At 37.4% G+C, this 15,333-nt stretch overlaps 1 protein-coding gene across 1 annotated transcript; it reads right to left on the bottom strand.

Annotated features, from left to right (window-relative positions):
* Window positions 1–7,527: 7,527 nt before the first annotated feature.
* Window positions 7,528–12,760, bottom strand: SPAM1 (sperm adhesion molecule 1). The gene is made up of 3 exons (XM_071424324.1): window positions 11,602–12,760; window positions 10,034–10,123; window positions 7,528–8,235 (listed from the first exon to the last, which is right to left on the bottom strand). The coding sequence occupies exons 1-3, from the start codon at window positions 12,562–12,564 to the stop codon at window positions 7,528–7,530; spliced, it is 1,761 nt and encodes a 586-aa protein (XP_071280425.1). The 5' UTR covers window positions 12,565–12,760.
* Between the last annotated feature and the right edge of the window lie 2,573 nt (window positions 12,761–15,333).

The raw sequence follows: 15,333 nt of genomic DNA, 5'->3' as shown, positions 1-15,333 counted from the left end.
GGTATAAAGGCACATACACCTTTACTGTGGATACCTTTTCTATTGAAACATGGCACAATCATCAAAGCATTTTGAAATTTGGTTTTCTTGGTTTTTTAGAGACATAATTCAGCAATCTAGAGGATGCAGTTGGTGACAAAACTTCACTGGTTATGTCAGTTGGACCACAAAATCATGAAGCTCCCCAGAGCAGTTGGTTGTGGGCTAGCTGTAGAGGTGAAAAACTTCATGATTTTTCATGCCTTGGTTTGAGATACAGTCAAAATTACTAGTAGTGTAATTCTTAAAGCACTGAGTTATTAGTCTTATAAATTTAATTGCACATTTCCAAAATTAAATTGGGCACTGGAGCTGGCCCTGCCACCCAATGGTAATATTGGGGAATAATTTTTCATTGCTTCTCTTAAGTCTGATTACTTTAGTCCAGATTTTCTATTCAGTGGCAAGTCTCAAATAAACAAAAGAGGGCACTTTTTTTTTTTTTTTTTTTTCCCCAGTAGCATCAGGTTTTGTTCTGGCTTCAGGTAGTCCATTTCTCCTAATGCTGTTACCTAGCATTGGTATTTTGGGTGGAGTCAGAATTTTGAATGCCCCTCTTCTAAAAACTGTGACACTGATCATGTCTTCGACAGTTTCAAAGCATGATATAGCTCTTGAAGTTGCTTGAAAATTGGTGACAGAGTAAAAGGAACCAGGTCAGATCCTGCACAGAGGGAGAGTGTAGCAGAACTCTGCTGGTTTACTTGTCTCTGAGCAGCAGCCAGATGGCTGCTCCACACGTAGGTGCATCCTCAGCAGCAGTCACAAATGTTTTGGCCAGTTTACCATTTACGCTACAACTAAATGGGGAATTCACTGGGGAAATGAGTGGAAAAGTTGGTGAAGTGATTTATTCTGGTTGGACTGGGAAATAACTCAAAGGCAAATCACTAAACTTTCATTTTTCTGCTATGTATCTTGCAATTTTAAAAACTTGTTTTGGCCAAAGCAGTTACTGAATTTTGGGTGAATAGGTGAAATGTTTCTAGTTGCCTTAAAACTGATAAATATAAGAATTTCCCCCATCTCTCCTTATCTGGTGATGTGTAAAATAAAGACAGTCCATTTGTGAGAGTGATTTCTGGGAATGAAGTGGCTCTGATTACAACATGGAAGACAACTCACATAAAATTCAGCAGTCCCTATTTTTGCAAGAAATATTAAATTTTTACTGCTTGACTCAGTGTTCGAAGTTTACTTAAAAGTAGTGCTGGAAGTTTACTTAACAATGAATTGTAGATATAGTAACACTGAAAAAAGATATTACAGGCATATCCTCATAACAGGCTGGCAGAAGATGCACAGATAAATTCTAAAACATTAATTCAGTTGTACAATGATTGAAGTTTTCTATAATGTCTCAGGGGTTTGTCCAAGTTTAAAGTCCTATTATATTGTTCTATCTGTTATATCTTTTGCAAAACTGCATGATTATAAAAGTAATTCTTTATTTTACAGACTCTTTGGTAATATAATATTGTACATAAGCATATTGCTGCCTTGCTAGAATTAGCAGCTCAGAGGACATTTGTTTTCATAGCTAAAAGCTATTTTGTTATCCTGTGTTGCTGGAGACAGACAAGCCACTTAACCTTTCTGGGAAACATTTAACCATTGATAAAGTATTTTAGTTTTCTGTCTTTTCTACTGAGTTTTACACACTGCAGGACCATTTTAGCAGTGTTATGGGACCATGCAGCACCCAGCTTGTTGAGTCTTCCAAGTGCTCTGAAGGGATAGCAAAGCAGCTTACTCGTTGCAGAGACTTATTTGTGCTATAAAAATTTATAAAAGTGTATGCTACATTTCAGGTAACAATGGTGGGGATGCAATAAACACATGGTCAGCAAAATGACTTCAACCAACACTGCATATCCAGATCTTTCACATTTGGGGAGAAACGACGTGTTTGAGACTCAGATTTGTAGTTCGGAGCACTACCAAAGAGATTGAACCCCAAATCTGTATTTTAAGCATTCATTCACTAAAATGCCTGAAAATTCACTAAACAGCTGAAGATCATAGAATGATTATGATTGGAAAAGACACCCAAGATCATCAAGTCCAACCTTTGAGTGATCACCACCTTGTAAACTAGACCATAGCACTAAGTGCCACATTTAGTTATTTCTTGAATGCTTCCAGGGATGGTGATTCAGCCTCCTCCCTGGGCAGGTCTTAAGGAGAAGAAGCTTTCAGCTGAATGAAATCTCCAGAGAAGAGAGCATGAGAAGAAGTAATGTCTCACTGGTATATTCAGGTTTGTCCTGATATACCAGATGTTTGGGGAAAAAAAACCTGTAGAATCAGTTACTTCTACTAGTGAGGCACTACATTAGGGAATGACTAGTCAACTTCTCTTTTTGTAGGCCAGAGTCAAGCTGCTGCATTGCTGAAGGGAACAGAAAACCGTGTTGAACTTTTTAGTGAGATACCCACCAGTGTCTGCATGTGTCATCTGTGCCCTCTGCTGGCTGCAGCCCCTGAGGCTCTAGTATGTGCCCTAAATTCTTGTCATGCTCTGGTGAGGGAAAAGGTGAAGAAGGATTTCTGTTAGGACTGCTAAAGTGGCAGATTAAGGTTTTAACTCAAAACCTCTGTGATTTGGATGCCTAAACTTGGTATATGCAGTTTGTGCTGAAATAGTAGATAGGATTTACAGGCAGCCTAAGTCTCTTATTAGCCCAGTGCCCTTAATTACTGCCTGCCCCAGCAACAAGGTACTTTGTACTCTGTTGTGACATTAACCATATTATTGTTGTGGGGCTGCAGGGTGCCCTTAGCCTCCCTTTAAACGGGTGGTTGTTTTGTCCCTGCCTCAGGAAATCATCACTTGACACAGGCAAGCTGTCTCTTGTCTCAACCTGCTGGTAGCCTGAGGGAGCAGTGTGGTCCATGAGACTGCTAACATATGGTATATTTCTTCTGCAGGATCCTGAAGAGTTCTGTTGAATAAATATATTTCCTGATATGAAAACAAAGGCAGAGACAGGTGATTGCATATTGTCTAGAGCCCACATAAATATTGTGCTGAACACCACCCTCTGGAATTGTGTGCACAGAGCCAAAATGTCAATTGAATATATAATGATCCACGTTAATTTTCATGCTGTCTGTGTCTAATTACTAATCAGTAAAATACCTTATCAGTTACAAACTAAGGCTTATATAAGTATATACTAAAAAAGTCATCTAATTACTACTAAGGAGAACCATAATCAATATACCATGATGGTGGTAACACAGTAGTGAACATAATTAAATCCAAATTTATTCCCTTAAGGATGTTAATATTGATAGGTGCCTTTACATTCTTGCCCTTTACTTTCTTATATTTAACAAAGGGACAACAAATGTGGGAAGCTTTGCAGTCCTGAGTGTCAGTAACAAAGAAGAGAGGATGACAGTGAAGAGCTGCAAGAGTATTGGAACAACTGCATGAAAGAACTATTCTCTAAAGAGCCTAATCCTTGACTGGCATACACAAAAGCTTAGAATTCATCTTGAATACAGCATGTTTACATGATGATCATCATCATGAAAAATATTGTGAAGCAGAATTAGTATCCAATGGAGCACTTCTGGAAAAACAGACAGGAAGGTCTGGGATAGCCACACTTTGGGAATCATTTAGAAGTGGTAAGGGATAAAGTTAGTCTAGTAAGCTTTTTGAATCTGTTTCCAGCTATCTATACAATGGCTTTCAGTAGCACAAGTAAAAAAATTACAAGAACTAGCAACAAAAAAAGTCTTTAGGAAAGATGAAATCATTAAACAAAGCACTATTTTTTTAATACACACAATAAACATTTTTTTGTATCAATGGTTTTTTTTTAAATGAAACTCATTACTCCAACTTGAAGTCTCAGGCCCTATTTTGCTGGCTATCTGCCAGTGCAAAAACAAAAAAAAAACTGGCACAAGCACAGTGTGAAAAAATCTTTCAAGTAAGTTTTAAGTGCATCTGCTTAAAGGATGGAATTTAGTTGTCATCTTAAAAAGGTCATCAGTGCTCCATAACTGAATGTGTTTTACAATTATGTAACTGTCTCTGCTGTCTTGTTGTTTGTACTGAAAAGTGATGGATAGGTACATGTAGAAATCTAATCTGTCTGGAAGTTGTCTAGAACTTATTGCACAGGTCTGAAATCTTCTGTACAATTCTTTGCTGATATATATATTTACAACAGGGTATCCCAGTGTGATGCAGGGAATAAAGCAAATTTTGCTGAACTCTTCAGGATTCTTATCACATCCTAAGCTGTCTACAAAGTGATCTTGCTGGCCTCTCAAAACATCTCTCCATATTGTCATTTTTACCCAAAAAACCCCTGTTAGGTGATGATTAGACTATGTTTTTATTCTGTTCAGATTCTTTAAGTGCCAATTGCCATCCCCCTTTGAAGTACTAATATCTTTGTATGTCCCAGAATAAGCAACACAAGAAACTAGATCCACATTTTTCAGATAGAGAAGAAGAATTTCAATTAAAATTTTAGCATAATGTCAAAACATCGAAGGAGGGTATTTAACAGCTTTCACTTAAACAGACCCTTTCATCAAACCCACTTTGCATTTCCCTGTCCCTAAGTATTGCCAGCCTGAGGTTTCTCTAGAAAGGAGAAATACAAAAATAATGAATGGCAATCAAAGTGAACTGTTCCTCTAGTGTTTAATCTTTTCAAAATTACAAGAATGCAAGAAATTAAAACTAAAAGGCTAACTTATGATTACAGGCAATACAGTGAATAGAAGAAAATCTCATTGGAAAAGGGTCCAATTTAGGAGAAAATAAATTTGGCTTTGAACATATGACAGTCACTGGCAATGCAAGCCATAGCACCCCTTTCCTTTTTTCCTTTTACTCCGTGGAGACTCACTGACTCCATGGTGACTCTTTACCATAGAAAATAGGTAAGACAAATATAATAAGAGAAAAAGAGAAAAATAATATATTTGGAAAATACTGTAATTTAACACATAGCAGACCTAAATCCTGAAGTCTGTAGGATTTAAAGCGTGAATTGCAGATACATGTAGGTAACATAAATAATTCTGAATGAACATTTGAAAGGTGGCTGGCAAAGCACTGTGCATCAGAGCACAAGGCAGGTAGCTACACATACAGCTTAGGAAGGCACAGTTCATTGCAATAGACTGCTTTCCTCTCATCTTCCCTTTACTTTCCTGGTCCTGGCTGTTCTCAAGAAACAAAAAGGTATGGGATTGGATGAATAGGTCTAATATATCAGTTAGTGTGTTCCTTTATCTTTACAGTGAGCCTTGGGGAAAGGTTTTCAATATTAAGTAACAGGTAGATAAAAATGCTGAATGGGAAGAGACTGGTCTGTCCACATTCCCTACTGCTTCACTCTTTCATTTCTGCAGTTCATTTCCTCTGCATCCATTGGGAGGTCCTGGGTGCTCTGTTTCAACTCTTCTGTGATTTTTTTCTTCTCATTCCTCCTTTTTTGGTGATTTCCTGCTTGAATCATCACAAATTTTCTGCTTGATATTAGCTGGCTGATAGTCAAAATTGTTCATGGCAAGACCTGCAGACTTTTTGAACAACCTGCAAGCTGTCTTACCATAAAGTGCTCAGATCCAGTATCTTTCAGTTTAGCCATGTCAAAGTGTTGTGAAAAAAATAGAATTTCATATAAGTCTTACAGGTTTTGTTAAGGCATTACCAGTGATGTTTCCAGTTTTTAGAAACTGTTTGATAGTTACCACAAATGCAGTGTGAAGGGAGTTCAGGCACAGGAGTTATGATACCAAGCCTTTTCTTTGCCCAAGATGAAATAACCAATATCAAAGCTGCAGTGGAAAAAAGCATGCTTTTGCACAGGTGATCAAAACCAGATGGACTCTTTTGTGCTGAACAGTCTGCTGCACATATATCTTTTTATTCATGATTCCACTTGGAACTGTAATGGCAGAAACACCTTTGATTCGTGGACTTATCACTGTAACTGGGATGAGAAAATTGTTACTTCCTCTTGATAACATGATCTTCAAAAGCCATAAAACATTATTTCTCCATGTTAAGTCTAAAGGCTTCATCTATTTTTTCTGCATCTCTGTTATGACCAACAACCTGAAAATTCAAAGAAAATTGATATAATAATATATGTTTTCTGCTAGATTAAGGAATGAACTTTTTATAAGTAAATGGCCACTATATTGAAGTCCTGGTTATTTTCATTAGTGAGGCAGGCTATATCTGTAAGAGGTGGTGAATTATTTATGCAGATCATGCCTGGCTCTAGGGAGATTTTTAATGTATCCATGCCAGCAGCCACTCTTCACCCATCGGAAGGCTAACTGTCTATTAAGCATCTGACATAATAATTTGAAAAGGTTATTTTATCAACTAAACTGCAGCTAATTGCTTCTAAATGCTTCAACTGACTATATGTTTATCATAACTAGACTCCTGATGTGATACTGAGAGTAGTTTTCTTCTCAGGTATCTCTGCTACTTTCTCACTGCTTTTGGCAATGGAATAGTATTAAGCAAATACTTTCAGTTCTGTCAGCAAACTGAATCAGAAAGGTGGTCCTGAGATTGTCTCAGGTCTCCAGTGACACTTATCTTTCTGCCTCCACTGCTGGGTTTTCCTAAGGAGCAAAATGGTTTTCACCAAAGAGACTCCTCAGGAATAACAAGGCACACAGTCCCATGCACAGACTTTTATTAACATGGCACATACAGCCCTATGCACTTCCTAGGGATGGCTGGATGGAGAAACTAGGACTGGTGACCTGTGCTGCAGGGAATGCACAGGCAGAGCAGATGAGTTGTGAGTACTGGCAAGACAAAACAACTGGAAACCAAGAAAGGGATATCTGAAATAAGGGAGAGGGTTTGTGAGAAGAAAGGATAAACTGCTACAGCTCAATTTTTAAATAATGAAGCTGTAATATTCAAAGTCAACATTGACACTGAAATTAGAACCTTTTGAAGAGTTACAAATATATTTAATTAAAATAAAAGCTACAGCATCCCTAAAGGTTTTGTGGAAAGTGGAGGAACATTACATTAATAAGATAAATTTTATGCTGAAAAGCTCCACAGATCTAAAGTTAAGCCAAATATTTTAAGAGATAATTCCATTCATATGGAATGAAATTAATTTTTGCATAGAACATCAAGTCTGATGACTTATTTTACATATTATATATTTATCTGTCTTAACTTGAAGTAGACAAAAGCGCATTGTCAACCATTACTTTTTTCCAAATATAACAGTTAAAAATGTAAACTGTAAAAAAATGTTTCTTATTCTGGATTATCCTCTCATATAGCATAGTCAGTATATATAGACCAATATCTCTTTGGCACAGATAGTAGTTTATAGAACTAAACTGAGGAAATACATTCAAGCTGAAGTGGTACCTATGGATTAGAAAAGGTTACCTGATAAGACCATAAGCCTTTCAGGAATTATTTAGTTTGTTTGTTTTGTAAAAAAACCCTTGAGAATTTCAAATATAGTCAAGGAAAAGGATATTCTCACTTTCATGGATCATTTGTATTAAGTTTCTCAAAAGGAGAATTAAGTGAAACAGACTAAACATCCTTATCTTATAGGATGAAGAACTAATGAAAGTACGAGTATCATTTTCTTCTAAATCATAGCTACTGGCAGCTGTAACAGTGTTATTATATTCTCCAGTTGTTATATTAAGTATATTATTTCCAAAGGTAGATTGGAAATCTTCTACTTCAGGATGTGTAGATAATGTCACCTTACTCTCAGAGGTTAATGAAAATGCAGTTCTGTTAGACAGGATCTTTTCTTCAGAGTCTTCTATGTTAGAAAGTGAATTTGAGGATATCTGAATGCAAATATCTTCTGAAATGCAAGCATGGAGGTAATGGATGTCATTTATGTCAGCTCTAGGTTCACAGCTGTGCCCTGCATAACAATGGCAATCAAATTTTTCTATGAATGTTTGCAGATCCTGATATGATGGTTGCCCTTGTAAAGTGTATTTTCCATCCTTTGTCATTTGAATTGCAATATTCTCAGGGTTCAAGTGAAGATAGTCACTGGAATTCCATTTTTTCCGTGCACAAGCACCAGAGTCTTGGCAAAGCACTTGGCTACATATTCTGGCTGCCATTGTGACGTTGATGAGGTATGGGGTCAAAGTCCTCCTGAGGTAGTTGTCCAGAGTTCTACAGGTGTTCTGTGAAAAGAGCATTATACCTCCACAGTTTAGTATGGAAACCATTAAAATGCTATCATTCTCATAACAGTACCACAGTACATATCTATAAATGTTTCCCCTGAGGATATGATAATAGCTATAAGTTGTTGTTGGAAGCAAATTTATCTGAGAAGCTGTTATAAAATTCAAGGATCTTAGCAAATTCATGTTGTATAGTTGATGGAGATGTTACAAAAAGCAGTTAGATCAGAAAACAATTGTCTTTAAGCTTTCATTTTATCTCTATATTTCATGTAGCTTTTTGAATCAGATGTATTTAATGATATTTCATGAAGACTTGAAGTTCTTTTTTAAGTCCTAAATAGTTTGAATGAGTCTGGGAAAAAAACTCACACTACTTCAGTCTAAAAAAATACTTTTTCTATCAAGTAGTCTCTGAACCTTTCCAGCTTTCCCCTGACCTGAATAGCTTGGCTACAGGGTAGGGACCTTTCATGGCATTTTTAAATGAAAAGAATTGTGGTTGAATGGTCAATTTGAAGGTATGCTAGGACAATTGATTGTTCTAATTGATCATGAAATTGGCCTATGTTCTGTGCATTCATGGCACAGTTTAATAACCAGAAGGTTTGGGAGCTCTCTCTTTGTTTCTGACATTATGGGCCTTTGCCCAATACTGCATGTGGATGTGCCTAATATTTATACCCATGGAGATCACTTTGGTGAATCTAAGATGTATGTAGGTTTTTTAGTTTTCTTCTAGGTATATATATAAATACTTCCAAGAAATTTTGGTTGATGCAGAAGTGAGGCTTAGAGGAATATTTAATTGCTGAAATGCTAGTGACTGTGAAAGCTGTAAAAAATCAGGTGCAATTAGTGTTAAAAATACATAGTCTGACTGGTCTGTGGAGAGTTCTTTTTTTCCTCACAGGAATCTCAAAATTAAGACAATAAAAGTTGCTGCTCATCTATATTCTGATATTGAGATAATGGGCAGAAAAGTTCCAGGTGTAACTGATATCCTTTCTCAAAGGCAGGCACATACAAAAAAGTCAAGGTATCATGCTTTGGGGAATAACAACCTTACAGAGCTGTGGAGGTGTATTTTGCCATGCTTTCTGTGACAGGTGGTCTGTCAGAGATGGAGAATTTTGGTTCATTGCACTATTGCCCTCAGAAGACTCTTTCCATACAATAGTTTGTTAAATCTAACTTACCTGGTTATGAATGAACTACCTGGAAAGAATTATGAGAACATCCTTGTAACAGTTCTCAAACTATGTATTTCCCCTTCCTAAAACAAACTAGAGCTTTTTTCTTTGACTCAGATGTTTCATACAATGAAATTAATCAAAGTAGTATTTGCAACACACAGAACAGGCTAGGGCTGTACTTTTACAGACTGACTTCTATTGTTGCCAAGTTCACCACTCCAAAAAGCAGAAGAGTCTTCTAAAAATTGTTGCAGGCAAGCCCACGTAATTTTCTTTTTACTTCATGACTAAAATGAAGTGAAGAGATAGTAATTCTTTTGTATACTAATTAAACAAGTGCTAACTTGCCTGTGGTTATCATAGTAATTTGTCCAGTTACCCAGAGTCAACAGAACTGAGACATTGAAAGATTGAACTCTTGTTCTGTGTAGCCAATGATGACCTTAATAAGCCTCAGATATGCTTGGGTTTTGACTACAAGAAACTGCTGGCAATATGGAGTCATCATTTTAAAAGTAGATGTAAGTGATCAAAATGTTTTACATCCTTTTTACTTTATTTCTCCTTAAAAATTTCATATAATAATTGGTGTAGCATACCTTATTTTGTGTTAAATTCATATCACCCCAAATCACAATTCCAGAAGCACCCAGTGCAGCAGATTCTCCAATGGTATTTACCAGGTCATCCTGAAGGAAAATATGCAAAGAATCATATAAATGTAAGTAACTTATAACATAAGGGCAAATGAAAAAATGCATATAGTAAATGACATATCCACAATAACTACTTTAAGACAGCAAGCAATGATACACAATACAAATGTCCTACTCGCAATTGCACAATTTTATCCTGGAATTGGATTGCACAGGTGACACCAGAAATGATGCCAACAATATCCAATTTATAAATGTCATCTGGTTAAAAAAACAAGGCTGTAAAACTGAGCCAGTGCTTAGGCATATGACATACACTCCTCCAGCCATGTTACAGCTTATTTTGCTGCATTGCCTCCTGGCTGCTCAGAGTTGGTAGCAACTGGTTTCAGTAATGCTGTGGGATAGAAATACTGGAAAGCATAGCTTGCTTTTTTTTTTTTTTAAATTTAATTTCTGTTACCACAAACTGCTACAACAGAAAAGATGCAAGAGAAGGAGCTTTCAACAGTAGGAATCTCCCTTTTCCAGAGAATGTCTCTGGTCTTTTATAGAGATTGATTTGGAAAATTTGTTTCTCTTCATTTATCCTTTTAGGGTCAGCTCTTAGACCAGCCCTAGAAAATGTTAAGGCGTATATGGGAATGGAGAGGACTATGATAAAGACAAAACAATAAAAAAGAAAGTTACCGTAGGGCACAACACATGCACACACAAAATTAATGTAAAGATTATAGGGTTTCAATTATTAATTGGGATCCCAGCAGGGCCCCTGAAGCACCCCTTGCTCCCTGAAAGTATCCACAGAACTGGGGGCAACCCTTGCTAATGCTCTGTCCAGAATGTGGGAGGACACCAGGTAGAATGCCATCACCAGGACTCTAACTTCCCCTTCTTCATGGGCTGGAACAACAACAAGAGATTCTCCAGAGTGGTGGCATCTCCTATAGGGTGGGTGTCTATAAAAATGTGATGGGAAATATAGCCAGAACTGCAATAAGATGATTGGATTTTAATCACAGCCTAACCTTAACTAACCCATGACATGCTGAAATACCATTTTTGTACTTGAGTACAACTAAGGACAGATTTTTTTCACCAGCTTTAAACATGTTTTAAGGAAAGAAAGACTCCATTGTTTTGTATTTTTTTCTTATAACTTAAAAAGCAGGCAGTAGGTGAGCCCAGTATTACTAATTCTCTGCAAAACTTTACTCATATTTCTTTCCTCTGACCAGGTGTGCTAAATATGTTTTCTAGTTTTGTGATATTTTGTTACATGTGAGAACAACTCAGAGAATAAAACCCTATTTGATAAATATAATGAGTACAGTTTGAAAATAGACCTCTTAGTGTTTCGTTTGGTTAAATTTTTTTGATGGATTAATTTAATTTTTTAGACAAAATTGCACACTTCTTTCTGATGCAAGTTAGTATATTTGCTAAATAAGTGTCACCTGGTGATTTTTTGCCATATAAATTTGAACTCTTTAAGGTCTAGCTTCACTCACCTCAGAGAGATATTCCTCATAGACATCTGTGAATACTGGACGTGTATATACAAAAACTGGAAGGGGATGACTAGAGTTAGAGACATAGGAATTTCTAATGGCTTCCTGAACTCTGTTGCGAACAAAGAGTTGAGCATTTCTGGAAGATTTTAAGGCTGTCTCTAGATAGATAGATGGATAAAGTGCTGTGCTTTTCTCCCACAACCAGTTAAGCTCATTATTTCGTTCTATTTCAATATCTAAACAGGCTCCTGTATAATTGTGGGGGTTTTGTTTGTAATCATAGTTATAACAGTCTGGATAAAGGTAATATCCCCACAGACGATTTGGTTTCGTTTCTATGCCCAGCTCCAAAGTTTCCAACATAAATGATTTTGCTGCAAACTCAAATTCCATTTTAGCTATAGCTCTGGCTTCGGCTTCGGATAGACTGAGGTCTCTCTGCTGAACTAACTCAATGGATTCCTGTCTATAAATATCTTTTGATCCCCAGTTCCTTATCCACACAGGTCTCCAGTTTTCCCAGTCAATGACAGCCAATCCAAGCTGTTCATCTGAAGGAATGTAGAACTGGATGTCCTCTTTGGCTTTTTTTAAATGATTTTCCAGCAGTGAGAGTTGAGGGAGTCCTCCATTGAATGCCTCTCCTGTGACTTCATTTTTGTAAGGGTAGTATCCAAGCCTGTCTGGATAGAAGAGAGTGATGTTTTGCCCAATGGATGTCTTTAGTGTACTTCCAATTAAAGGAAAAAAATTCATGTCCAGCTGCACTCCAATCCTTTCAGTACAAAGTTCTGTAGGAGCATTCCAGATAGAAAGGAAAGGTGAATTAGAAACAAGTGGACGAGCTCTTATGTTCAGAGATGAGCAGCAAGAAACTAGAAGAGTGGCAAACACCACACCAGTTGCTACAGGGTATGTACAGGTAACACAGATGCCAAAACTTTGTCTCACAGTTTCCATTGTAGTATGTGCAGTGACATTAGGTGCTTCTGATCAGACAAAAATTAAATGCTCTCTGGGTGTTCAGAAGGTTGGTAGTCTGTCAAAAACTTTATTGTAAAATATACTTCTTCAGATTAATACCTATTAAGCAATATTCCTTGGATGTGAAATAGGGGTGTCCTTTTTACAAGGCTCTCTGTCATTTCAGGCTCCAGGAAACTTTCCAACAACTTCTCAGACCTAATGCAGAAAAAGAAGCAAATGTGAAGTAAGAAATTATAACTATTTAATTTCTAACCTTGAAACAAGTACCATTTCTAATATTGAATATATTGTAATGCTTGAATACAATTACCCTTTGAAGAAAAAGAACAATGTACAACCATAGAGAAATAAACTGTACTATTCCACTGTCATTTTTATGCCTAAAAAATAGATTTAAAAAAAAACCCTAGATTTAAAACAGGCAGTGGAACAGTATTCAGTGGCTCATAGATCAGAGTAAGTGTGCTCAGAAATACTCCAGACTGTCAGTTAAATGTCTGTAAAAATGAGCAGTTTCACAGTGACTTCTTTTAATCAACAGCAATATATTATTTCTCACCTACATCAAAATAAAGTTCTGATCCTTCATTTGTTAAATTTACAGAGTCCTTAAGGGAAGATACAAGATAATATAAAACAAACCTGGGCTGTTTTACACTTGCGAAAAACCAATCGATGGATACTCATTTAACCCAGTGAGGTATCTGAAATATTCTAGGCACTCTATCTTCTGTCCAGGCCTCTTTTAAACAGGTTCAAAAACCTGTGAATCACTATGGTATATGACTGGCTGTATGTTATTTCAGGCCATTTGAGATGTACAGATTAAGTGGCCCTGAGTCAAAGTCTGCCCAGGGGTGTAGGTCAATAGGAAAGCTGAGGCTGTCCATACACCCAGAATGAGCAGTCACATTTAGTGGTGACAGCCTCAGTGCAGGCATCAGCTTTTACATAGAATCCCACTAGCTGAAGCATTCTCTGTGCAGTAACTCCTAAATCTACATTCCTTCTGATTTTGAAATGGTTCAAACCTCAATTTGACACTTTCTGTAGTAGAGATCTTGTGATGAGGCAATAGAGTATGTAAGGATTATACAAGAGTGTACACAAAAATATAGCAGTCACCATGAAGTGGGCCATGGAGTGGCTGGCAATGTAAAATCTCTAAGGACAGATTCAAGAAAAAAAGCAAATAATATTTTAGTTTGTATTTATTGAATTCAGCCAGGAGTGGAATCTACAAATTTTTGTATAGAATCAGCAGATGGATTGAAATCTAAACATTCATGCAGATATTTCATCATTCCACAGCTGCTGATGTGAAAAGTAAAGAAACCCTGCCAAGAATCAGTTTTATAAACCAAACTTGGATCATAGATCCAATTACCAGGAAGGAAGGTAGCTCTGTTCACTTAAATTGCTTCAAGAGCAGAACCTCATTTGCATGACATCTGCTTGATGAAACTTGTAGAAAAGCTGTCTGCATGCATTTCCCACAGCTGCCCAGAGGTGACAGCAGGAAAAAGTCATTTCTCCTCCAAGCTAAACAATTTTGGCTCTCTCATGTCTCCTCATATGACAAATGCTATAATCCCTTATTCATCTTTGGAGCAATTTGCTAGATTTGCTCCAGTATGCCCATTGCTTTGTTGTACTGGGAAGCTCAGCTGTGGACACAACACTCCAGATGTGGCATCATCAGTGCTAAAGAGAAGGAATAAACACAGTGCTTGACATGGTGGTGGTGTATACTCTTGTTAATGCCACTCAAAAGGCTGTTGGTCTTCATTGCTGCAAAGATTCATTACTCAATCCAGTCAACTTTGTAGAGCCTACTCTACAACTTCATTCCAGCCATTCAGCTCACAAGCCTGTACTGGTACATGGGGTTATTCCTCTTCAGGTGTAAGGCTCAGTGTTTTCATACATTGGACTTCATGAGGTTCCTGTCAGCCTCTTTCTCCAGTCTGTGGAGGTCCCTCTAAATGGCAGCATGATCCTGTGGCATATCAACCCCTCCCAAGTCTGGATTATCTGTAAACTTGCCACATGAACACTCTTCCCCAGGAATTAATCAGGATGTTATATAGTATTGGACCTAGTATGAAGCCTTAGTGTACATTTCTAGAAACAGGCTTCCAGCTGGACTTTGATAGGCCTCCAGCTGTACATCCTGGACTGATCTCAACCCTGTGAGCCTGACAGTTCAGCCAGTTTTCAGTTTCACTATCCAGTTATCTATCTTGTACTTAATCAGTGAGAACGTTACAGGAGACTCTGTTGAAAGTCTTGCTAAAATCAACAGTATCCCATGTCTCCCCTTGTCCACCAAGCCAGTCATCTCTTTAGAGAAGGCTCCCAGGTTGGGCAGGCCTAATTTTCTCTTTGTTAATCCATGCTGACTACTTGCAATCACATTCTCATTCCTAATGTAAATGTTTTCCAGGATTATTTGCTCTCTCAGCCTCCCAGGGTTTGGGGTGAGGCTGGTCAGAGCAGCTTGTAATTCTTTGGATGTTCTTTTTTTAACCTTTTTAAGAAAGGAGTTACATTTGCTTTCTTCTAGACCTTGGAACCTCCCCCAGTCACTGTGACTATTCAAAGATTATCAAGAGTGACTTTATAATGACATCAGCAGCTTCTTCAGCACATACCACTCCTTGCAGGCACATGCCATTATGTGCCATAAACTTGTGTGCGTCCAGTCTGCATAAATGTTCCTGACCTTGCTTGTCCTTTGCT

Source organism: Agelaius tricolor, unplaced genomic scaffold (assembly GCF_023055355.1).
Source record: "Agelaius tricolor isolate 1412-34295 unplaced genomic scaffold, bAgeTri1.0.p SCAF_3, whole genome shotgun sequence".
NCBI lineage: Eukaryota > Metazoa > Chordata > Aves > Passeriformes > Icteridae > Agelaius > Agelaius tricolor.
This window is presented reverse-complemented; position numbering and strand designations above follow the sequence as displayed.

Bases quoted from the DNA above. Each gene is read 5' to 3' on its own strand.
- SPAM1 (XM_071424324.1), bottom strand. From the start codon at position 12,564: ATGGAAACTGTGAGACAAAGTTTTGGCATCTGTGTTACCTGTACATAC. The intron at 10,124-11,601 runs GTGAGTGAAGCT...ATTTTCCTTCAG, and splicing joins ATGAGGAATATCTCTCTGAG to GATGACCTGGTAAATACCAT. The intron at 8,236-10,033 runs GTATGCTACACC...CTCTTTTCACAG, and splicing joins TGAATTTAACACAAAATAAG to AACACCTGTAGAACTCTGGA.